Source organism: Colletotrichum destructivum, chromosome 1 (assembly GCF_034447905.1).
Source record: "Colletotrichum destructivum chromosome 1, complete sequence".
Taxonomy (NCBI): Eukaryota; Fungi; Ascomycota; class Sordariomycetes; order Glomerellales; family Glomerellaceae; genus Colletotrichum; species Colletotrichum destructivum.
In genome coordinates this window covers 2,123,648-2,142,253 of record NC_085896.1, presented here as the reverse complement: position 1 = coordinate 2,142,253, position 18,606 = coordinate 2,123,648, and the positions used below count along the sequence as shown (strand labels likewise).

At 58.6% G+C, this 18,606-nt stretch overlaps 3 protein-coding genes across 3 annotated transcripts; 1 reads left to right on the top strand and 2 right to left on the bottom strand.

Annotated features, from left to right (window-relative positions):
• Positions 1–263: 263 nt before the first annotated feature.
• On the top strand, positions 264–5,462 carry CDEST_00657 (uncharacterized protein; the record flags this gene model as incomplete). Its single annotated transcript, XM_062916816.1, has 7 exons — positions 264–429; positions 529–1,388; positions 1,448–2,432; positions 2,487–2,717; positions 2,770–3,016; positions 3,083–3,393; positions 3,452–5,462. Exons 1-7 carry the CDS (start codon positions 335–337, stop codon positions 5,460–5,462), a joined length of 4,740 nt encoding a protein of 1,579 aa, XP_062772867.1. The 5' UTR covers positions 264–334.
• CDEST_00656 (Putative START-like domain superfamily protein) lies at positions 4,941–8,494 on the bottom strand. Its single transcript, XM_062916815.1, has 2 exons — positions 7,523–8,494; positions 4,941–7,458 (listed from the first exon to the last, which is right to left on the bottom strand). Exons 1-2 carry the CDS (start codon positions 8,064–8,066, stop codon positions 5,903–5,905), a joined length of 2,100 nt encoding a protein of 699 aa, XP_062772866.1. The 5' UTR covers positions 8,067–8,494; the 3' UTR covers positions 4,941–5,902.
• A 1,241-nt stretch (positions 8,495–9,735) lies between these two features.
• On the bottom strand, positions 9,736–14,795 carry CDEST_00655 (Putative pleckstrin domain, BAR domain, PH-like domain superfamily, AH/BAR domain superfamily). The gene is made up of 2 exons (XM_062916814.1): positions 10,641–14,795; positions 9,736–10,588 (listed from the first exon to the last, which is right to left on the bottom strand). Exons 1-2 carry the CDS (start codon positions 14,414–14,416, stop codon positions 10,138–10,140), a joined length of 4,227 nt encoding a protein of 1,408 aa, XP_062772865.1. The 5' UTR covers positions 14,417–14,795; the 3' UTR covers positions 9,736–10,137.
• Between the last annotated feature and the right edge of the window lie 3,811 nt (positions 14,796–18,606).

The following is an 18,606-nucleotide window of genomic DNA, read 5'->3' as shown; positions in this document are numbered from 1 at the left end:
ATTGACCCAATCAATTTATTGACGAACTCTTAAATCTTACTACAGTGGTGTTTTATTTCATGGGTTTTAATTTGCTGTTGCTAGTATTAACTAGAAAAACAACTTTTCTATGTAAGAACCGTAGGAGCATCAGGCTTTTGGGTGCACGCCGGCCTACCACTTACACGCCGGTGGAAAAATCGGACCCCTGCTGCGTACAGGCTTGTCGGTACCTAGCAGCAGCAGCAGCAACAACACCACCACCCGTGCCCCTCGGTGTGCCCCTCGGTGCCCCTCATCCAATTTTCATAGTCACTCGCCGTGCATCTCATCAACTCCAAGTTATGACAAAGCGATGAAGCAGGATACGGCCCCCCAGTACGAGAGCTTCGTCAACCCGAGTGACTTGCTCAAATGGGTTGAAGAACAGCCGGAGGAGTCATGGACTTCGTAAGAGAAAATTCCAGCCCTTCCAACCCCCCCTCCCCGTATTGCAACTGTAGAAAAGTGAATTAACATTTATCCCCCTTTTTCTCCCCCCCTGTTTAGTACCGCCCAGCATGTGTTTGACCACCTCTTGTCCCTGGCCGCCCAGCCCAAGGGCGTCTCGGGCAATTCCTGCGTGAAGCTCTGCGGATTCGTCGAGCAGAGCTCCAAGTCAGACAGGCCGGCGCTGCGCCAATGGGCCTTCTCCGACCAGCCTAGCCTGCGGCTGTTCAACTTCTTCATCAAGTGGAATGAGACGGAGCAGCACCGCTCCATGAAGCTGGTACTCGACCTGCTGCCGTCTCTCATCCGCCGCAACCCAGACCGGGCCGTCGCCGACGCCGTCAAGACCACCGTCCTTGACACCCTCATCTCCATCATCGGCCCGCAGTCCACCAAGCCCCTGCTCAAGTCGTCGCTCAAGGCCATGGACCACTTTGCGTCCAAGTCCGTCTTCACAGTCGAGGACATCGCCGAGAGCTACAGACGCACCCAGCCGTCGTGCAGCTGGGAGTCCGACATCGCTCTGTGGCAGGATTTCTTCGGGCAGATGCTCGACTGGATGACCATGCACTACGTCTGCCCCACCGCAGGCAAATTCATCGTCACCATCTTCAGGGCCCTGCGGCAGCAGTCGTTGAAGAATCCGCAAACCGCTGGCACCGAGCAGTTCAGCGTCGAGACGTGGCTCCGCTGGGTGCAGACCGCCATCTCCAAGACGCCGTCCCTCCTGGAGGGCATCAAGACGTATGTCTTCCTCCCGCTGTTCAAGGACGAGCGCAAGGACTCTGTCCAGATCCTCGAGCAGATCAACAGCATGTGGTCTGCGTCTGGTTCCGCCGTCGCGGAGCTGAACACGTTGGCCCAGTTGAACCTTGCTGTGCTTGAGGTGGGCAAGAAGGTCGGCATGGTTGAGGAGCCTGGTATGTCCCATGAACCCCCCTGAGTGAGGAGCACCATTACTAATGCACAATCGACGAAGGTGCCATTTACAGGGAAGAGTCCTCCTCGGTAGTTTTGGAAGAGACCGTCCTCGAGAGAGTGCTCTCGCATCCTTCCCACGAGCTGCGCTCGCTGGCGCTGTCTCTCATCATCGCCTCTCCCTCGACGACGAGGCCCTACTCTCCAGTCGCCCTCCGTCTCTTACAGATCCACCTCCCCACGTACTTTTCAGAGTCGGACGCCAAGTTCCGCATGGAGGTGCTAAGCAAATTGAAAGATATGTTTAAGCGGAACAGAGGTGCTATCTTCATCCTCCACAAGAGCTTAGCTCGCCTCAAGGCGTTCGACGGGGCTGCCGCGGCGAACGGTGCACCAAAAGCCCCTCCCAAGCCGCCAAAACAAGCGAACCATCGCACCAACATTCTGTTCTGGCCTGAAGACAAGCTGCGAGAAAGCTTGAAGCAGCATGAGGAGTTCCTCGCATGGTACATTGGCTTCCTGCGGTCAGAGTTGATCCCCACGGCGTCCTTCCAGCGTCACTTCACTTCGTTGAGAGCGGTCGCATTCATCCTCAAGCTCGAGGCCGACCTCGCCAAGACCTGGGAGACGGAGGAGGATGAAACTCTTTTTTTCAGCCTTTTCGACGAAAAGTGGACGCGCACGCTTCTCGACCTCATCATGGACCCCTTTGACGACGTGCGAGAAAATGCCACTGGCGTCTTGAAGAGCCTGTTCGCCGACCATCGCTTCAAGTGTCTCGTCAGCACTCGGGGTGTTTCGCCCACGCTCGAGGAATTCTTGTTGAGGGCCGAGGATATCGCGCGGAAAACGGCCCGCGCCGACCACGCTGATGGTGTTGCTCGGACGAACGAGTTGCTCTTCAGGTTCTACGACGGTAGGGAAGTGCAGGTTGCGCACATCTCCAAGCTGGCGGATCTGCTTGAGAGCAAACTCACGTTTGCCGAGGCCGACCTTGGCAATGCCGTCCTGGAGGCGCCTGTTCACGGCTATTTCGCCTCTCTTCGGTGAGTACGGGCCAAGTGGAATGTCTATTTGGCCAAATCGACTGACCATACTAGCTACATCTGGCAAGCCACTGCCGACATGAGCTTCTCACAATCCGAGCTCGAAGCGATGTCGGTCCTCCAAGACCGCATCGTCAAGTGCTGCCAACGTATCTGGGCCGCGGTCAGGGATATTCTCTGCGATGACTCTCCGGAGGGCCATCTGCCGCAGGAGCTGGAGGACCTCGAAGGCCTCGACACGAAGGACCTGCTGAGCTACAGCTTCCGTGCCATCCATGAGTCAAGGTAAGTGGTATCGTGTCGAGACTAGATGGCACAACTGACGGTACCCCCCCAGTGCCCTCATGCGTGTGATGGTCCTGCCGCTCAAGACCAAGGCCAAGGAGGGAATACTACGCCCCTCGACGGAGCTCTTCGCCACCGTCGGCTCCCTGACCTTCGACCAACTGTCCAGCCTGCGACACCGCGGCGCCTTCAACACGGTCTCGCTATCGTTCGCGACGTGCTGCCAGCTGGTCAAGCACCTAGACGACTCGAAGGCCGGTCACGAGGGAGACGAAACGCTGCTCGATATCTGGTACAAGGTACGCGCCCCCCCCCCCTGTTTCCGTTGCAGTACCATGACATCAAAATGCTTACCTCTGTTGCAGGGAACCAAGGAGTGCATCTTCGCCCAGGCCTCTACAACTCGACGCTCTGCCGGCATCCCGGCCATGGTAACGGGTATCATCTCCGCCAACGCCGCGCAGCCGTCCTTCGACAAGGTCATCGAGGAACTCGTAACGATTGCGCAGAAGCCCGCCTACAACTCCGAGTCGGACGGCTCCAAGCTGCCGCAGGTGCACGCCCTCAACTGCCTCAAGGACATCTTCAAAAGCTCCTTCATCACGCAGCTTGGCAAGTCCGCGCCTCACATCCCGCAATGCCTCGAACTCGCGGCCAGCAGCCTCAAGTCGGAAGTGTAAGTCGAAGCACCCGCCCTTCTCTCATTCTCGGTTCCCCCCTGACACCCTATCCAGCTGGGGTATCCGCAACTGCGGCCTCCTCTTCCTCCGCTCCCTCCTCGACAACCTCTTCGGCACGAACGAGAGCAAGGCCACTCTCGAGGCCGGTTGGGACGGCAAGACCACCCGCCTGCAGTACCATAAATACCCCATTCTGCCCAGCGTGCTCCTGAACCTCCTCCGCTCCGGCCGCGAGGTCATGAAGCCCACCACCCTAGGCAGCACCATCGCCGCCGAATCCGTCTTCCCGGCCCTCGACATCGTCCGCCGCGCCGGCCCCCCCGACGCCTCGCGCGACGAGCTCTACGACCTCGTCGCCGGCTACCTTGCCAGTCCCGTCTGGCACGTCCGCGAGATGGCCGCGCGAGCGCTGTGCTCGTTCCTGCTCAAGGACGACGACTGGGTCACCGCCGCCGCCGCCATCGTCGACACCTCGCTGGCCGCCGTGCCCGCAAGCAGGAACAATCACATCCACGGTGCGCTGCTGACCGTCAAGGCCGTCTTCGAGCGGCTATCTGACGTCGCCCCGCAAAAGCTGGCGTCCGCCATCCCGCGCCTGGCCGAGATCCTCAGCAGGATCGAGCCTAGCGACCCGGAATCTTTCGAGAACTGCCCGGACATCCGCGCCGCGTACCTCGAAGTCCAGAACCTCATCTCCCACTTCGCCCTCTCCCACCCGTCTTCCTCACCCACCACCACCTCCGAGTCCACTGCTCGGCCTCCGCAGAGCGCTCTCCTCCGCACCCAGCTCGCTATCGCCGTGGTCCACGCAACGCAAACTGCCACCATCTCTGCCTCTGCCTCTGCCTCCGCGTCCCTCCGCGAGATCCTTCTGTCGACGAACATAACCAGCGTCGAGGCGACAATCACAACGCTCGAGACCCTCGCCGCGATCCACCACCCGCGCCTCACCTCGGAGGCGGCAGCATCCTACGCTACGTTGTACACCGACCTGGCCCTCTCCACGACGCATCCGGACTCCCGCGCCGCGGCCCTCGACAACCTCGCCGAGGTCCTCGACCTCGTCCTCACGTCCTCGAACACCGAACAATCACTCCTGCCGTCTCCGGAGAAGCTCACCGAGCTCTGGCATGATCTCACCTCAAAGACGATGAACCCCAACCTCTCCAACGCCGTGGTCCGCGTCAGCGGCCCCATCATGGCGACCCTCGTCTCCTCCTCCTCCCTGTCGTCGTCGGCTCCCGCGGAATCCCTCGCCGGATGGGGCCGGATGATGTCCTCAGCCCTCCTCGACTCCCGCCCCTTCGATACCCGCATCGCCGCGACGGCCTCCCTCGCTTCCTTCTTCTCGGCGTCCCCGCTCCCGACCGCCGACGCCGAAGCAACCCACCTCCCCGCCTTGGTCGCCCTCTACGACGCCCTCAACGATGACGACGACGAGGTCCGCGACCTGGCCTCCGTCTCCGCGAAGCACATCCTCACGCAGCCCCTCGCGCCCCTGGACGCCGCCTCGAGGCTGCTGACCCGCATCGCCGCTACCTACCGTGACGTCCCCTCGTTCCACGACCTGCTGGCCGCCCGCCTGACGGGCCACGCGGCGCCGGACGGGGCAGACGCGTGGGAGCCCGCGGGGGCGCAGCTCGCAAAGGCCCTCCGCTTCGACGACTCCCTCTTCGCCATCGAGGAGCAGAACCTCTTCATCGATGAGGTTCGCGAGTCAAACCGCTGGGCCGCCGTCCTCAAGGACGTCTTCTCCTCGTCGCCCGCGTCTTCTTCATCGTCCACCGCCCTGACGGAATGGACGTCCGCCGGCCTCGACTCCCTCCTGGACATCACCTCCCCCGCCGACCGAGACGCCGCCGCCGCCGCCGACGACGGACCTCTCGGCTGGACCTCGGACCCGGAGGTCTACGCCGTCTGCGCGCGCATTCTACTCTGCGCGACGGCGCTGGCCAGAGCGGGTGCTGCCGGATCGGAGCTGCTGAGGAGCAAGCTGGAGCGGTTCCGGAGCGCGGGCCAGCGCGCGAGGCTTCACGGGCTGCTGCTCGACGAGGCGGTCGTCTAGGGTAGAACGGGGCCGGCGTCTCACTCGTGACGCAGACGGGATAGAGAGGGGGGGATGGAGACACACCCGATATTAATTTGTCCCTTTTTTTCCAGGTCAGTTGGAAGATCAAAAGTTGTAGAGTGTTCGAGTTTTGGTTTAGATATGCTTCGTATACAATGCTTTTCTAAGATAGAATTGAGAAAAAGTGACACTTAAAAACCGATGGCTAGATGGAGAAAAAAAGACCAAAGAAAAAAAAGGCTATGACGCCCCGACGCCGTTGGATGCTTTTTGTCATCTCAATTCTCATCTCTTCCTCCCCCTCCTTCTCCTCCTCCACCCCTCACTTGTTCTCGCGTAATGCGCTGGGTATCCTGTTCTGACTTGCCTTGCTCTTTCATGCGGGGTTGATAGCCTTGATCGCCCGTCTTTCACGCCCCTCCCAAACACCGGCGTGTTTAGTTGGACACCGTGTGGGCAACTTTCTCTCCAGGCACGCTCAGCGACGAGTCTTGCCTTTTGATCCCACCCAACTTGCCCATCTTGACGACGAGCATGGTGTTCTGACTCTGTAGCTGGCCGATTTGCTCCTTGAGGATGTCAATCTCCTTGAGCGCGACGTCCCGCTCGGTCCTGACACGCTCAAGCTCTAGCGCGAGGTTGCTCTTCTCCTCCTTCTCAGCCTGCTTCCGGCGCTTCTCCTCAGCCTTGCGCTGCTCCTGCTCGCGGCGCTGCTCGAGACGTTGCAGGTCGCGCTTGTATTTCTCCTCCTGTTTGGTCATCTCCCTGTCGTGCTTCTCGCGCAACTTGGCCAAGTTCGCCGCCTCCTTCTGCGAGTCTTGGTCGCGCTTGCTGGACATGCGCTCCTGCATCTTGTTGATCTTGTCCTGCATCTTCTGACGGCGCTCTTGGAGCTTCCTGAGCTCCCTCTCGTGATGCGAGGACGTCTTGGACCCCTGGAGGGAACCGGCACCCGAGCCCGACGAGTGCAGCGACAGCGTGTCGGGCTGAGTGATCTCGGGAGGCGGCGTTACGGCCTCGCCCTCGTCTGTCTTCTCAACAGCGGAGGCGAAGCTCCGAATCGACGAGGTGTCGCTTTCGTTCGTATCGTCGTCGTCCTCCCCTTCTTCCTCGGCTATTGAGCCGGTGGTGCTCGGAGTCTGGAATATGCCTGGCAGTGCGTAACCGTCCGGGATGCGGCTCGCTACCACGGAGCTGGCCATACCGAACGCTCCGGAGATGATGCCGTATAGTCCATTGCTGCTGGGGACGGAATTGTCCCGTGTCTGTGCCGAAGGTTCAGGTACTAGATTTGATGTTGGTTGTTTAGCCACCTCGACGGGGGAGGCTTCCTTTTTGTCCTCGGCTTGCTTGGCACTTTCTTTGACCTCCTCCTGCTCGGTGTCCGAGGTGGCAAAGTCATCGGCAGACTTGGCAGACATCCACTTAATGAACTTGCCGGCGTCTCCTATGATGCCTCCAGGCGTACCTCGATCGATCAGGAAGCGGGGCACGTTGCCGCCGGGGTCGCTACGGGTGACCATGAGCCACTCAATCGACCTCGTTCCCTCATCTTCGAGGCCATCGCCAGTGTGTGCAGCGTCGTTTCTGGCTGGGGCGCTGTCGACAGATGTGCCGCGGTGGCGGCCGTCGCCATCTGCTGCCTTCTTCGCCGCACGGAGAACAGCTTCCTTGCCCATGGACTCGGCCACCGCCTGCCGTTCCTTTGCGCCTTCTTGGCTGAGGTCAATGGAGGAACGCGCGCGGGTGATGGCGGCAGGCTTGTCGGACGGGATTTCGCGGATGATTTCCACCGACTCGTATTGGCCTCGAATGTAACCCTGCCTTTCGGCGCACTCGGGGTGTACGCAGGGTTTTGAGACAATCATGAATGTCCTGAGCGGACGCTTGCCGGACTCTAGCGGGGCATTGCCGGAAAAGTCGGAAGTCAGCAGCAGGGTCACAAAGTCTCTCGGAGCGGTCGGGCCCGGGAACTGCGCCGATAATTGGAAAACTGCGAGGGGGGGATTGTCAGCCAACGACATCATCACTGCCAATGGTGTGTCGGCGAAGCTCACCCTCCATCTTTCCAGAGCCTTCGACGACCTCGTGCACCACACGCTTTTCGGCACCAATGCCGCGGATGGCGCCGGCGCCAGGGCCGCTCTGAGCCTTCATGGACTCAGCAAACTCCCTCTCGAGACCGAGCTTCCACTTCTCGAAGGTCAGGCCGTCGTGGACGCTGCGGCGGGCGAACCAGCTGCCCTTACCGTCCTTGGAGGCAAGCTTGTAGACGTTGATGGCGAGCGGATTGTCCCTCGCGTTGACCTTGACCTCCTTCCACTCTTTGGACAGGTCCTGGGACAGGCGCAGAGCGGCGCCGGTGGAACGCTGGGAGAGGGATCGATTGATGTCGGCAACGGGCAGCGGGGGATCGGTGTGGGAGCGAGTGCGGCCTTGGGAGGCGGTGGCCTGCTTGACGGCGGCGGGGACGGGAATGGAGTCGACGATGGTTTGGGCGTCGGCAAAGACTTTTGTCATGAATTCTTTGGGGTCCTCCTGGGCGACGGATTCCCATTTCACGGGCGCGAGGCCCTTGAAGGGCTCGTGATGCGGCGCCATCGCGGTTGTGTTGCGGAGGGTTGCGGTTGGCGTTGGCGGCCGAGGGGGGGGGGAGATCGGGGTGTATGGTGTTTTAAGAAGATGTCATAGCCCAGGCCACCCGACGAAACCGAGAAAGGCCGATCGATGGTGTAATTTCGTACCGTCAAGTCAGTATAGAGGCGGACGGGTTATTTTCGAAAGTCGAGTAGTGCTAATTTGGAACCGTCGTCGGGGTCCGGAGGTGACCGAGAGGTAGTTTGTGATCACTAAAATGGGAAAGGGGGATTGATTGTTCGTGGTCGTGGGGAAAGCAAGGTAGATGCCGTTAGGTGAATGGGGACGAACGGCTTATTGATTGCTTGAGTGTGCTGGAGGGGTGGTTGACTGTGGTGTAAATAAAATGGGGACGAAATAAAGCTTCCATAGTCCAGAGTGACCTGCAGAGATGCCCCACGTGTGGCTTAATAGAAGGACAAAAGTCGGGGGAATAGGTGAGAGAGGGGGGGGAGGATGTGGTGGGTGGTGCGTCAGCCACAGTTGTGCCTGTCTGTGTTGAAGGTGCAAACAATTGGAGGCAAGGTAGTTAGGTAGGTAGGTACTCACGATACAGTAAGAGCAACGTCAACGGCATGGGTTCGCAGCGTGCCGAGTCTCACTCTCAGGGTATGAATCAAGGTGCGGTCTGACCTCCTGCTGTGAGTTGCGTAGTGCAGGTACTCGCTACTCGCTATTACTTCCTGACTGACGTCTATCGGCCCCTCGTGCGGAGCTGTTGCTCCTCCATGTTCCATCAAGTCCCGTCACGTCTCTCTGTCGGGGTGGACTCGACTCTTGCACCCCGATGCTGTCTGTACTCTTTCTCTGTCTCTCCCCATGCGTGCGCAATCCTGCTGCAAACCTGGACCCCCCATTTCCTTGGGAATGGCATCGTTGCCCAGGCTCCAACCACAATAACCTGCTCCTCCCGCTCCTCTCTTGTTCCTCCATCCCTTAACGCGGGTTCGCACTTTTCAACCCGAAGCCCGGCGCTGACGTCACCCCCATGTCCTTGCACCCCTTCCCTTGAGAAGTGGGGCAATACTCCCTTGCCGAGTACGGATATAGGTAAGGTAGGTTGCGAAAAGGGGGACATTCCTACCCCCCGTTCATCCCGACGTCACCAATTGGTGGCCGTGGTATCCACTGCCCCGATGAAGGCGGCCGATGAGTGGGTCCGTGGCGCTACCGATCGTCTAGAAAACGCGTATTCTGGGCTAGACCTCCGTCTCCTCGGATCCCTCTCATTGGAGACCGCTTCCCGCCGATGAAGTCAAGTGCGGCTCACCTCTCTCTGTCGCCGGACAAAGACCTCGTTCTAGACGGCCGACCTACGTCGCCCAAGCATTGTCGCCCGACTACTTGCGTCCTGTACTGTACGTCTTCACAACCTACCTCCATCTCGATATTGAGGGGTAGGGGTAGGGGGGGTTTGCTTCGTCGCATTCTCTCATCTTACGTAGTCGGTCCATCTGCCTGTGCCACTTCTGTTCCTGTGGCGCAGTTTCCAGAGCCGAAAGGCACGTGAGATCTTCACCCCCTTTCTCCCGCTGGGGCAAGCTGATCCGGGGTATGAACACGCGGTTGAGGCACGATGTCACGGATGCCAATTGTACCCGGGACTTCTTTTCTTCTATCCTACATAGTAGACAGTCAATTCCTATCACGTCGTCATGATCTACACCATACAGTCTAAACTAGTTGCTGTCCAGCCTATCCCTATGCGAGCCCGGCCGTAATAGCCGGGACGCGACCTCTATCTAGTCTCTCGCCTATCCATGTTAGCTAGTTGCCTCTATGTTGCCCCGATCCAACCATCCGAGCGATGTATGCCCCGCGGTTGCTGGTAATCTAACCACTATCTGGTTCGACGGTCCCAGTCTACACACGATGCCTCCAAATCAATGCTAGCAAAAGAGGAAACTCGGACGTTTGTTGTAAAATGTCGAAAAATCAATGATCATCCCTCCCTAAATGGAGACAAAACAGTAGACTGTGGGTGTTGACGAAAACCTCCCCTATTGCCCAATGCCCATGCGAACCCCCAACTCCTCTATAGGCCCGCCAACGAGCTCCGCTCACTCATCAACGCCTGGTGATCCATCTTACAGCTCCCGCAGTACGTATCGTACCATTCGCGCAGCGTCTCCTTCTTGTCTTCGTCCATGGTGGCCGTCATAACCTTCTGGCTGCCGCTCCGCTTCGTCTTGGTCTTGTCCTTGGGGTCCGCCCCCTTCTCCTCCAAAACCGTCTTGAGCTTGTCGCAGCGCACGTTCTCGTCCGCGAGCCAGTTCTCCCACTCTGACTGCACCATCTCTCGCTCGATACTATTGACGATTCGCATCGCGACGAGCAGGTCGTGTCGGTACGACCCGAGTCGCTGCCGTGTCCGCCGCAGCCGCCGGGCCGTTGCTCGGCTCGTGGCCGACGACAATGTTGACCCTGCGTCCTCGTACGGCGCGTCAAGATCCGTGGCATTCGCGACAAGCTGGAAAGTGCTGAAGCTACGGTTTGTTAGCGTGAATGTTTTCACATAGTCTCGCGATTTTAACTTGCCATGCGCTGTCCGCGGGCCAACTGCTGTTATGCCCCACCGCCCCCGTCGCCTCGCCCAGGTCTGCCATGTAGATGGCCTTGCTCATCACCACGTTCGGCCCAACCCCGACACGGCCCATGAACTTGGCTGCCCGCCTCTCCGTCCACCACGTCGAGCTCTCCTTAGAAGTCAGCGCGATGTTCGTAAACGCGCTGACGGCAAGTACGAGAAGGATGAGCCTATGGGCCGTGACCACGCTGAAGAGCGTCTTCACTGCCGCAATGGCCCACATGATGAGCGACGTTACCGCGCTCTCGCCGAACGAGCGGAGCGTCTCCAGCAACATGGCAGTCAGCGTTCGCGGCTTGATAAGCTGCTTCTTGGACGCGGCGGCGTCGGCTGGTGAGAACACAACGACCTGAGTCTGCTGCCCAATGTTTCCGTAGACCTGGATTGCCCGTTTCGTTCGACTGTGCGGGCCCAGTTTGCGCACCTGGTCAGTTGCGACGTCTGCGAGCTCTTCAGCGTCGCCCTCGGCATCGTTCAGCGCCTGGCGCTCGACCAGGTTTTTGGAGAAGGTCGGCACCTTGGACCATTCGACCTTTGTGTAAATCGCCAGCTTGCACTTAGACTTGGCCACGTGTGTGATGACAACCTTGGTCACGAGTTTGAAGTCTTGCGAATGCGGGAGATGCCATGCCGTCTTGGTGTGCGTGACGACGTACGTGACATGCTCCTGGAAAATGTCCATTGTCTGGCTGTCGACGACGTCCACCGTCTTGGGTCGACCGATCATGTCTTTGTAGTCGAACTTGAAGTGGAATTCCCGCTTCATCCGACCGTGGTCTGCGAGTGCCCACGGGCCCTGGGCGATCTGCTGCGCTCTCCGCTCAAAGTAGAGCTTGGGAAAGACGAAGCTCTTGTCTCCAAAGAGCACGTGGAAGCACGCCTTGGCGCTGATCTCGAAATGTCGTTCCGCCACCATTCTCTGCATGTCTTCGGGTTCGAAAATGACGGGATGCGCGGGTACCTGCACCTTGAGAGTATGCCGAGAGCCTGGGCCCGACACGCGAAGCCGTGGTCCAAACTGGCTCTGGCGCCTGGCGGGACGTCCAGAGTGCGTACCATCGTCAAACGGCGTATTGGAAGAAACCTCTTCCCAGCTCTCGACGCTCGGGCTGCGCTTGCTGTAATCTTCGTATTCGAGGTTGATCAGGGCCCGGATGAGCTCTGACAGCTCCAAGGGCTCCTCCGACTGGAGGTCGTCAATGAGCAGGTTCAATCTGGCATGCAGGAGTGGGAGATTGTCCAGGAATATCTTGATGGTGATTCTGGTGAATCCTGTCTCGTTGCCATCCTCGCCGAGGTGGAGGAAGATGAAATCGCATTCCTTTCCAGGCGCTGCCGTGACCTCGGCGATGATGTCGAGGCTGATGGCATAGGCGACGACGAGACCCAGCTGCTGCCCGTAAAAGTACATATTGTCGGGGGTGATGTAAATCCGACCGTTACCCGCAAGCCCCTGTCCGTGTGATGGCGAGTCTTTGCCCGTCGAGCTTGACCAAGCAGCCCGGAAGACGAGGACAAGCTTTTCATCGAGGGGAACGGTAGGGAAGAGGATGCGGAACTGGTGATGTTGGATCCTTAACTCTGGCGGGTAACCCGGGGGGAAAGTCTCGGCCGGCTGTTTGAACGGCATGTGAGGCTGATTGAATTTCGCATCGACACTGACCGTCTTCCTATGCCCGGCTGTGGGGGTCGCGGGCTTCTCCTCTCCGGGTTTGCCCACCTCCCGGACGACTATTCCGAAAGGGTTCTCTTCGAGCAGACCGGGAGTGCGAGGACGGCCCGGGCTTGACCCATAGACGGTGCTCCATGCACTGCTTCCCCAGTAGTTGGCGAGGACGGCGGTGGGCATGTGGCTAGTATTGTCCCCTCCTATGCCCCTGTCCACGGAGAACATGACAGCCGTCCGGCTCAGGTTGGTAGCCGCAGGGGGCCTTGCCAGCGTCAAAGGGGCCAAGGTCCCATGGACTGGGTCCAGGGCAGGCAATCTTGAGCTCGATGAATTCTTTGACCCGCCTTGTGGAGGAGAAGGGTATCCGGGAAGGTGACCGTGGTTTGCTAACAAGCCCGCAATGCCGCCACTACCTGGTGCAGCAGCGGCCGCCACCGCGGCTTCGGCACCGGCTCCAAAGGTCGCTTTGCGGTGGAGATCTAGCTTCTGGATAATCCTCGCCGCATGGTCGCGATTGCTTTCCCCTTCTTCACGAACCATTTCCCGGCCCAGATCCCGGCCCAAAGCGGTGATGGAACGACGAGAGGCGCTGGCGTTGACGTCGAAACTAGCGCGGCCGGCCATGTTGCTCTCTGTCCCAGGAACCGGAAGTGTTCCAGCCCTATCAAAGGTTGGTGGTGCAGGTTCCTCGCCCGCAACTATCGTGTCCAGAGATCTTGCCGAAAACTCCGGAAGCGGGGGCGGCGTGATGGAGAAGGCAGGGTCGGCTCCAGCAGGTGAAGAGCTGCTGTCCCGATCCATGCTGGCCTCAAACGCTCGCTTCTTGGCAACTTCGAAGACTTCAAGCCACTCGGTGAGCTGGTTTTGGGTCTCTGCCTGAAGAACAAGGGTCTGGCTCTTCGTCTTGACCTCGAAGCAGAACCGGCGATCTTCCGCGACGGCTGGTTTGGCATTGCACAGAAGGACGCCAATCTCGTCGCCTTGCAGGACACCTTGGGGAGCGTTGATCAGCCAGCCAAAGATGCCATCACGACAATAATACCAGCGAGGAACCCAGTTCGACCTGGCCGGTTTTCCATAGAGCGTCTTGAGGAAGAGCCAGCCCTGTTTCTCCGAGACGACGGCAGAGCTCTCTTGCGGCTGGACGCTGACGGGGCCCCTGGAACCGAGGAACTGAACGGTCGACGCGCTGTAGTCCTCCAACTCTCGGGATGGCTTGAAAGCCTGGAGGGTACTTTCCCCTATGTCGCGGCGAGCGATTTGCAGCTCCCTCTTGAAGACGAACTCTGTCGTTTCCATCTCCCTTGACCAGCCGCGAATGCGGTCCATCTCCGAGCCCCACTTGGTCGACACGGCAGCGGCGTCGCGCGACCGCTTCATCTCTTTCCAGAAGTCGGAGCTGACACGAACAAGGAGCTTGTCCAAGCTGAAGCGGATCTGTGGTGCGAGCTGGCAAAAATCCATCGAGACCTTGAGGTACGCCTTGCGCGTCTCGTACACGGCGAACGCTTCTTCGCGGATGGCAGACGGCTCTTTCGTCTTGGACTGGCTCATATAACGAGCCATGGCCTGGTCAAAGTTCCTCTGAGTGTGCTCCAGGACTCTCCTCACCTCCTTGAACGAGCGCAGGTCGGCAGCGACGAAAGACCGAATGGGTTCGACGGAAATGGTATCCATCTTCCGTACGGTCGACATAATCTGCGTCCACCACTCCTTGGATCCATCGCTGATGCGGCGCAGAGCGAGCAGTGTGTAATCGTGGTCGATAATGGCATCGGCTGTCGCCGCGGGCGGGAAGATCTTGGACAGATAGGTGTTGACGCTCTCCTCGAGAGCCAGGATGTCACGAGTGACGCGGGAGGTGGAGCGGACATAGTCGTCGAGCCATTTCTCGACGTTGTCAATGTGTTCCCCGAAATGCTGAGCGGTGGACCGAAAGGTCGGCGAGTCGAGGGATGCTTCGTTCAAGCCGACGGGGATCGCAGGGCTTGTTTGTTTCGGGGCCGGAGTGGTCGTCGTTGCAGCGCCGGGGGCGGCCGCCGGAGCGGGCTCGGTCATCGTATAGGGGGTGGATTAGGGCGACTTGGAGTCGGTCGGGTCGCAGTCTAAGGGGGGTATCATGGGCGTCTATGGAGTCTAGTATGCATGCTCGAAAGGTTGGTTCGATAGAGTAGTGCGAAGGGAGGCGAGGCCACAGGAACAAAAGATGTTTGGCGAAGTTGTGATGACGTCGGCGAACGCCGCGTTTGGGAGGTCGCAGCTTTGGGAGGTGTGCTGTCAATGTCAAGCCTCGCTTGCTCGTCTGGAGAATAGGCTGAAGCCGGCCGAAGAGAGGACCAATGGGACAGCCTCGCTTTGTGCTTGCTTCACCCAGGTCAGTCTTGACTGGCCGGTCCACTATAGACTCGGCCGAGAGCACCCCGCGGATCGCTGAAAGCATAAGGGACTTGCACCCACTTCCACCGCGTGCCGTTCTTCTAGGTACCTGCCTTATTTCCTCAGGTACCTAGGTAAGGGAGGTACCGTTTTTTAGCTCGGGGTCCAGCGGGAAGAAGTGGCCAAAGCCCCCCCCCCCCTTAGTGCCATTCCATGCCATTGACTGCACTGACAGGCCAAACGGTCGTAGGCGGCGCCGCTTCTCTTCCAAACCACAAACTTTGCGACGTTTCCCCGTTCTACAACACGACTTGCGGCCCTCTTGCGGAACAAAACTGGGGCATGGCTTGCGCTTCATAAAGTCTCAAAGCGACCTTCTTCCAAACTGGTCCGAGAGAGTTCATGGACCTCGGCAGCGGCAATGGTATTTGGTACCCTACGAGCCCGATCTCAACTCGGCCATGCATCATTCCTGTTAGTCTTCATGTAACTGACTGGCCGCCCCTAATCCGAACCCGTGAAGCGACTCGGGCAACTAAGCGGTTTAGTTCCCTCAAGAGCAGGTTATGCTTGCCTCATGCTACATCATGATACCGTCTCGCCCCCTCGAAGCCTAACATGCGCGCAACCACACCTGCCTTACCGTGGCGTATTGCCGTGACCTATGGCATCAGGAGCACTACTGCCATCTGCCGTCGAGATTGAGTCATGGAGCAACTCGACGAGACACGCCAATGTAGCTGTCGTCAGATATTTGACAAAGACAGAGCGTCGTCGGAAGGCTCAACAAATCGGTTCGGGCGTCGTGATGGCTCTGCTGTGCCAACCCCGTCAAACTTAGTCGAGCTTCTCTGTTCGAAACACGGGGTCACGATGACTGGCCGGGACGTCGCCGTTATTGCGACACACTTCCCAACCTCACCCCAGACACTGGTTCGTTTCCGCCACAGGCTCATCTGGGTGGGTTTTCTTGGTGAAACAAAATTCCATCATCGATCGACACTTTGGGGTAAACAACTGCAATAGCATCATGCTGGCCCAGGTTGGTGGCTAGTATGGATTGCCCCGCGGCTGTTTTCTACCATGTCGAGCCGCGTGGCTGTCAGTGTCGACAACCTGAGTGTCTGGCAGCACACCAGACTGTTTGGTGTCCTGTGCCAACGTCTAGGGGAGGGCCAAGAGGGTCAAGTCAATGCTAAAATGCCGACCATCAACGAGTCAACACCCGTCGTTTCCTGCGGGCAGCACAGCCCCTCAGCCCCTCCCGTGTGGCCTCTCTCATGCAGTATCGAGGTGCGGCGACCACTAACAGGCACCCGGCTTCAAGCGATCAGCGGGTCTCTTGCATTGGCCACATAGCGGCAGAATCCATTTCAGCTGCTCAAGGATGCAACTTTGTGCCCAACCAGGGGGCGGCCGTATTCGGCACACCACTGACGCGTTAGATCGCCTGAGTTGTGCATCTCCCCTTACGCATTTCTCTGGAAACCCTCCAACACCTCCAAAGAACTGCTATGTCCCCGGTCCCAGATACCTACCTAGGATTCAAGAAGAACGATGGCCGGTTTCCTCCGGGGCAATTCCTCCACACACCCTCACCAGCCTTACAATGCCTGCGCCACACGCGGATCTTCAATAGTGGGGTTCTCCCTAGCCGGCCGGTAGTCCCTGTTCTTTTTTTGGACATTTTCGGAGCTTCGAGATCTGGGGAAACCTTCACACAGTCGGCTCACGACGTCGCCATCCGACCGTCAGATACAGACGCGCAAGGCCTCGTCGTTAATGCCTTTTTTTTTTTCCTTCTTTTTTTCTTTCTTGCTTGCATCCCCCCACCGCCCCTCTATCATCGTCATTCGCCGTGTAACCTTTGGTCTGCCCGATATAGTCTGCCCGGCCATTGTTTTCGCACCCGATGCTTGACGTGGCCGCGCTCTGCACTCGCTACAGCTCTAAGTCGGTTCAGGCATGATAGTCGGTGGCGACGGTTGATACAACCCCATCTCCACGACCAGGAATGTCCTACCTTGTTGTGCCTACATCAGCCCTTACAAACGTTTCAGGGTAACCCGGTACACTACATGTACAACGTTGGCCTGAGGGATGGTCGAATCGTGCTGGCTCCTTGTCCGGCTCGAGCCTGTCATGCCAATCTGGCCGCTCCTGGGCCTGGGTCAGTACAAAAACTAGAAACGAATTGCAAGACAAGTACGCCGCCTTGCAGCAGTCACGGTTTCTGGCTTCAAGGTACAGTACGGAATACAACATATCCGTACTTCTTGGTGTCGTTCGACTTGACGACCCCAAAAACCGAGGAATTTCCTCCCGCGCAACCGTGCGGCAAAGCAAGGTTTTCGGATCGCGGGTCCAGCCATGGGGGTAAGGATCAGCCTTGGATTGCGGCGACACCGGAACCGACACGGCTCGCGTGGCCTGGCACCTCTACCCTCAGTGGACTCCAGTCCGAAGCCTGCGCGTTTCTCTCGGCGGGTATCCTCATGTGATCCCACGTCAAGTGACGATATCGGCGGTCACGAGCTTTAGCAGGCTTGCGCGCACTGGCTGCTACCAGGGGCTGACGACTCGATTGCTGCAGGCTCGAGATGCGGCAAACGGCAGTCCCTGCCTGCGTCAATGACAGGCGAGTGGAAGGCCGCGGGGGCCAAAAATAGGCAGTCAGCAGACTTGCAAGTCGCAACATTGCCGCCACGGCGTTAGAGGCCAACGCCTGCCGGGACACATCTCCATTGCATTCGCTTATTCGGCTCCACGACGCCTCGATTGTCGCCTCCTGCCGCGTCTACCACCGAACAACCGCCGCCCTCCTAGGCGAGCATTCATTTCCGTCCGAGGTGGCATTGCAAGATCCCCACGCTGGCTCGCCACGATACCACCGAGTCGCAAGAGCGGCGAGCTACCAGTAGCATAGTGACATGGTATCACAGGTCCAACAAGAACCAAGTTCGTCAACCCGCTTGGTGAAGGAGCCAATTTCGCCACAAAACCACGTTGCCGCGGGTGAACGCCCACTTTTCGGCAGACAACGATTGCGGCTGTCCTTGTTTTCGCGCTCTGGATACGTTTCCAAGCGATACTCCCCTCGTGCTTGAGTCGATTTCAAAAGGTGCCGGGCATCTAGAAGACTCGATTGGATGGCAGATTTATTGATGCCAGATCCCAATCCGCCCCCGACGCCCCTCGAGAACGGCTGCTCCTATGGCCGGGCACCTGCGAGCGAGACAGGCCCGTTCCCAATCTGGACATGTTGGTCCGTCTTGTATGAATATGTAACTCTCTCCAGATGCCCATGGCCTTGTATATTCTCCTGCCCCTTGGTCCTGCTGCGAAGCTGTTGCGCCATTTACAGGGTCAGTCATAATTACCCAGCCCGCCATCGCTGCACGCCCAAGGGGAGATGACTCGGAACGGCTTGACGATCTAAGGCCCGGGTATTCTACAATTCATGATTCGCCAAATATCAGAGGTGAATTTCTGCATTTTTGCCAATCAACATCAAGGCACTCGGCCATTTCCCGCCTGGGCCCGCACCATCCGAATCTGGCCGTCAGCTTAGTAACCAATGAGACGGCAGAGACCAGCTTTTTCACAGACACACCTCAGCTCATCATCCGCCGCTAGCCAGGGCGGCAACCTTGCAAGAAGCCATTTACAGGCTGTCGTTGCTCGACGTCTACACAGGACACCCTCGACCGACCATTCTCCCTACCCCACAGCTCAGTTGGATCCCGTTCCATTGTAAAGGACCAACCCCTCTCGTCTCGATGTTCATGCGAAGGTTGGAAGAAAGGAGGACAGTACCACGCTTACGGAACCGCTCTCCACGCCAGTCCGGACACTAGACGAAATAGCAACTC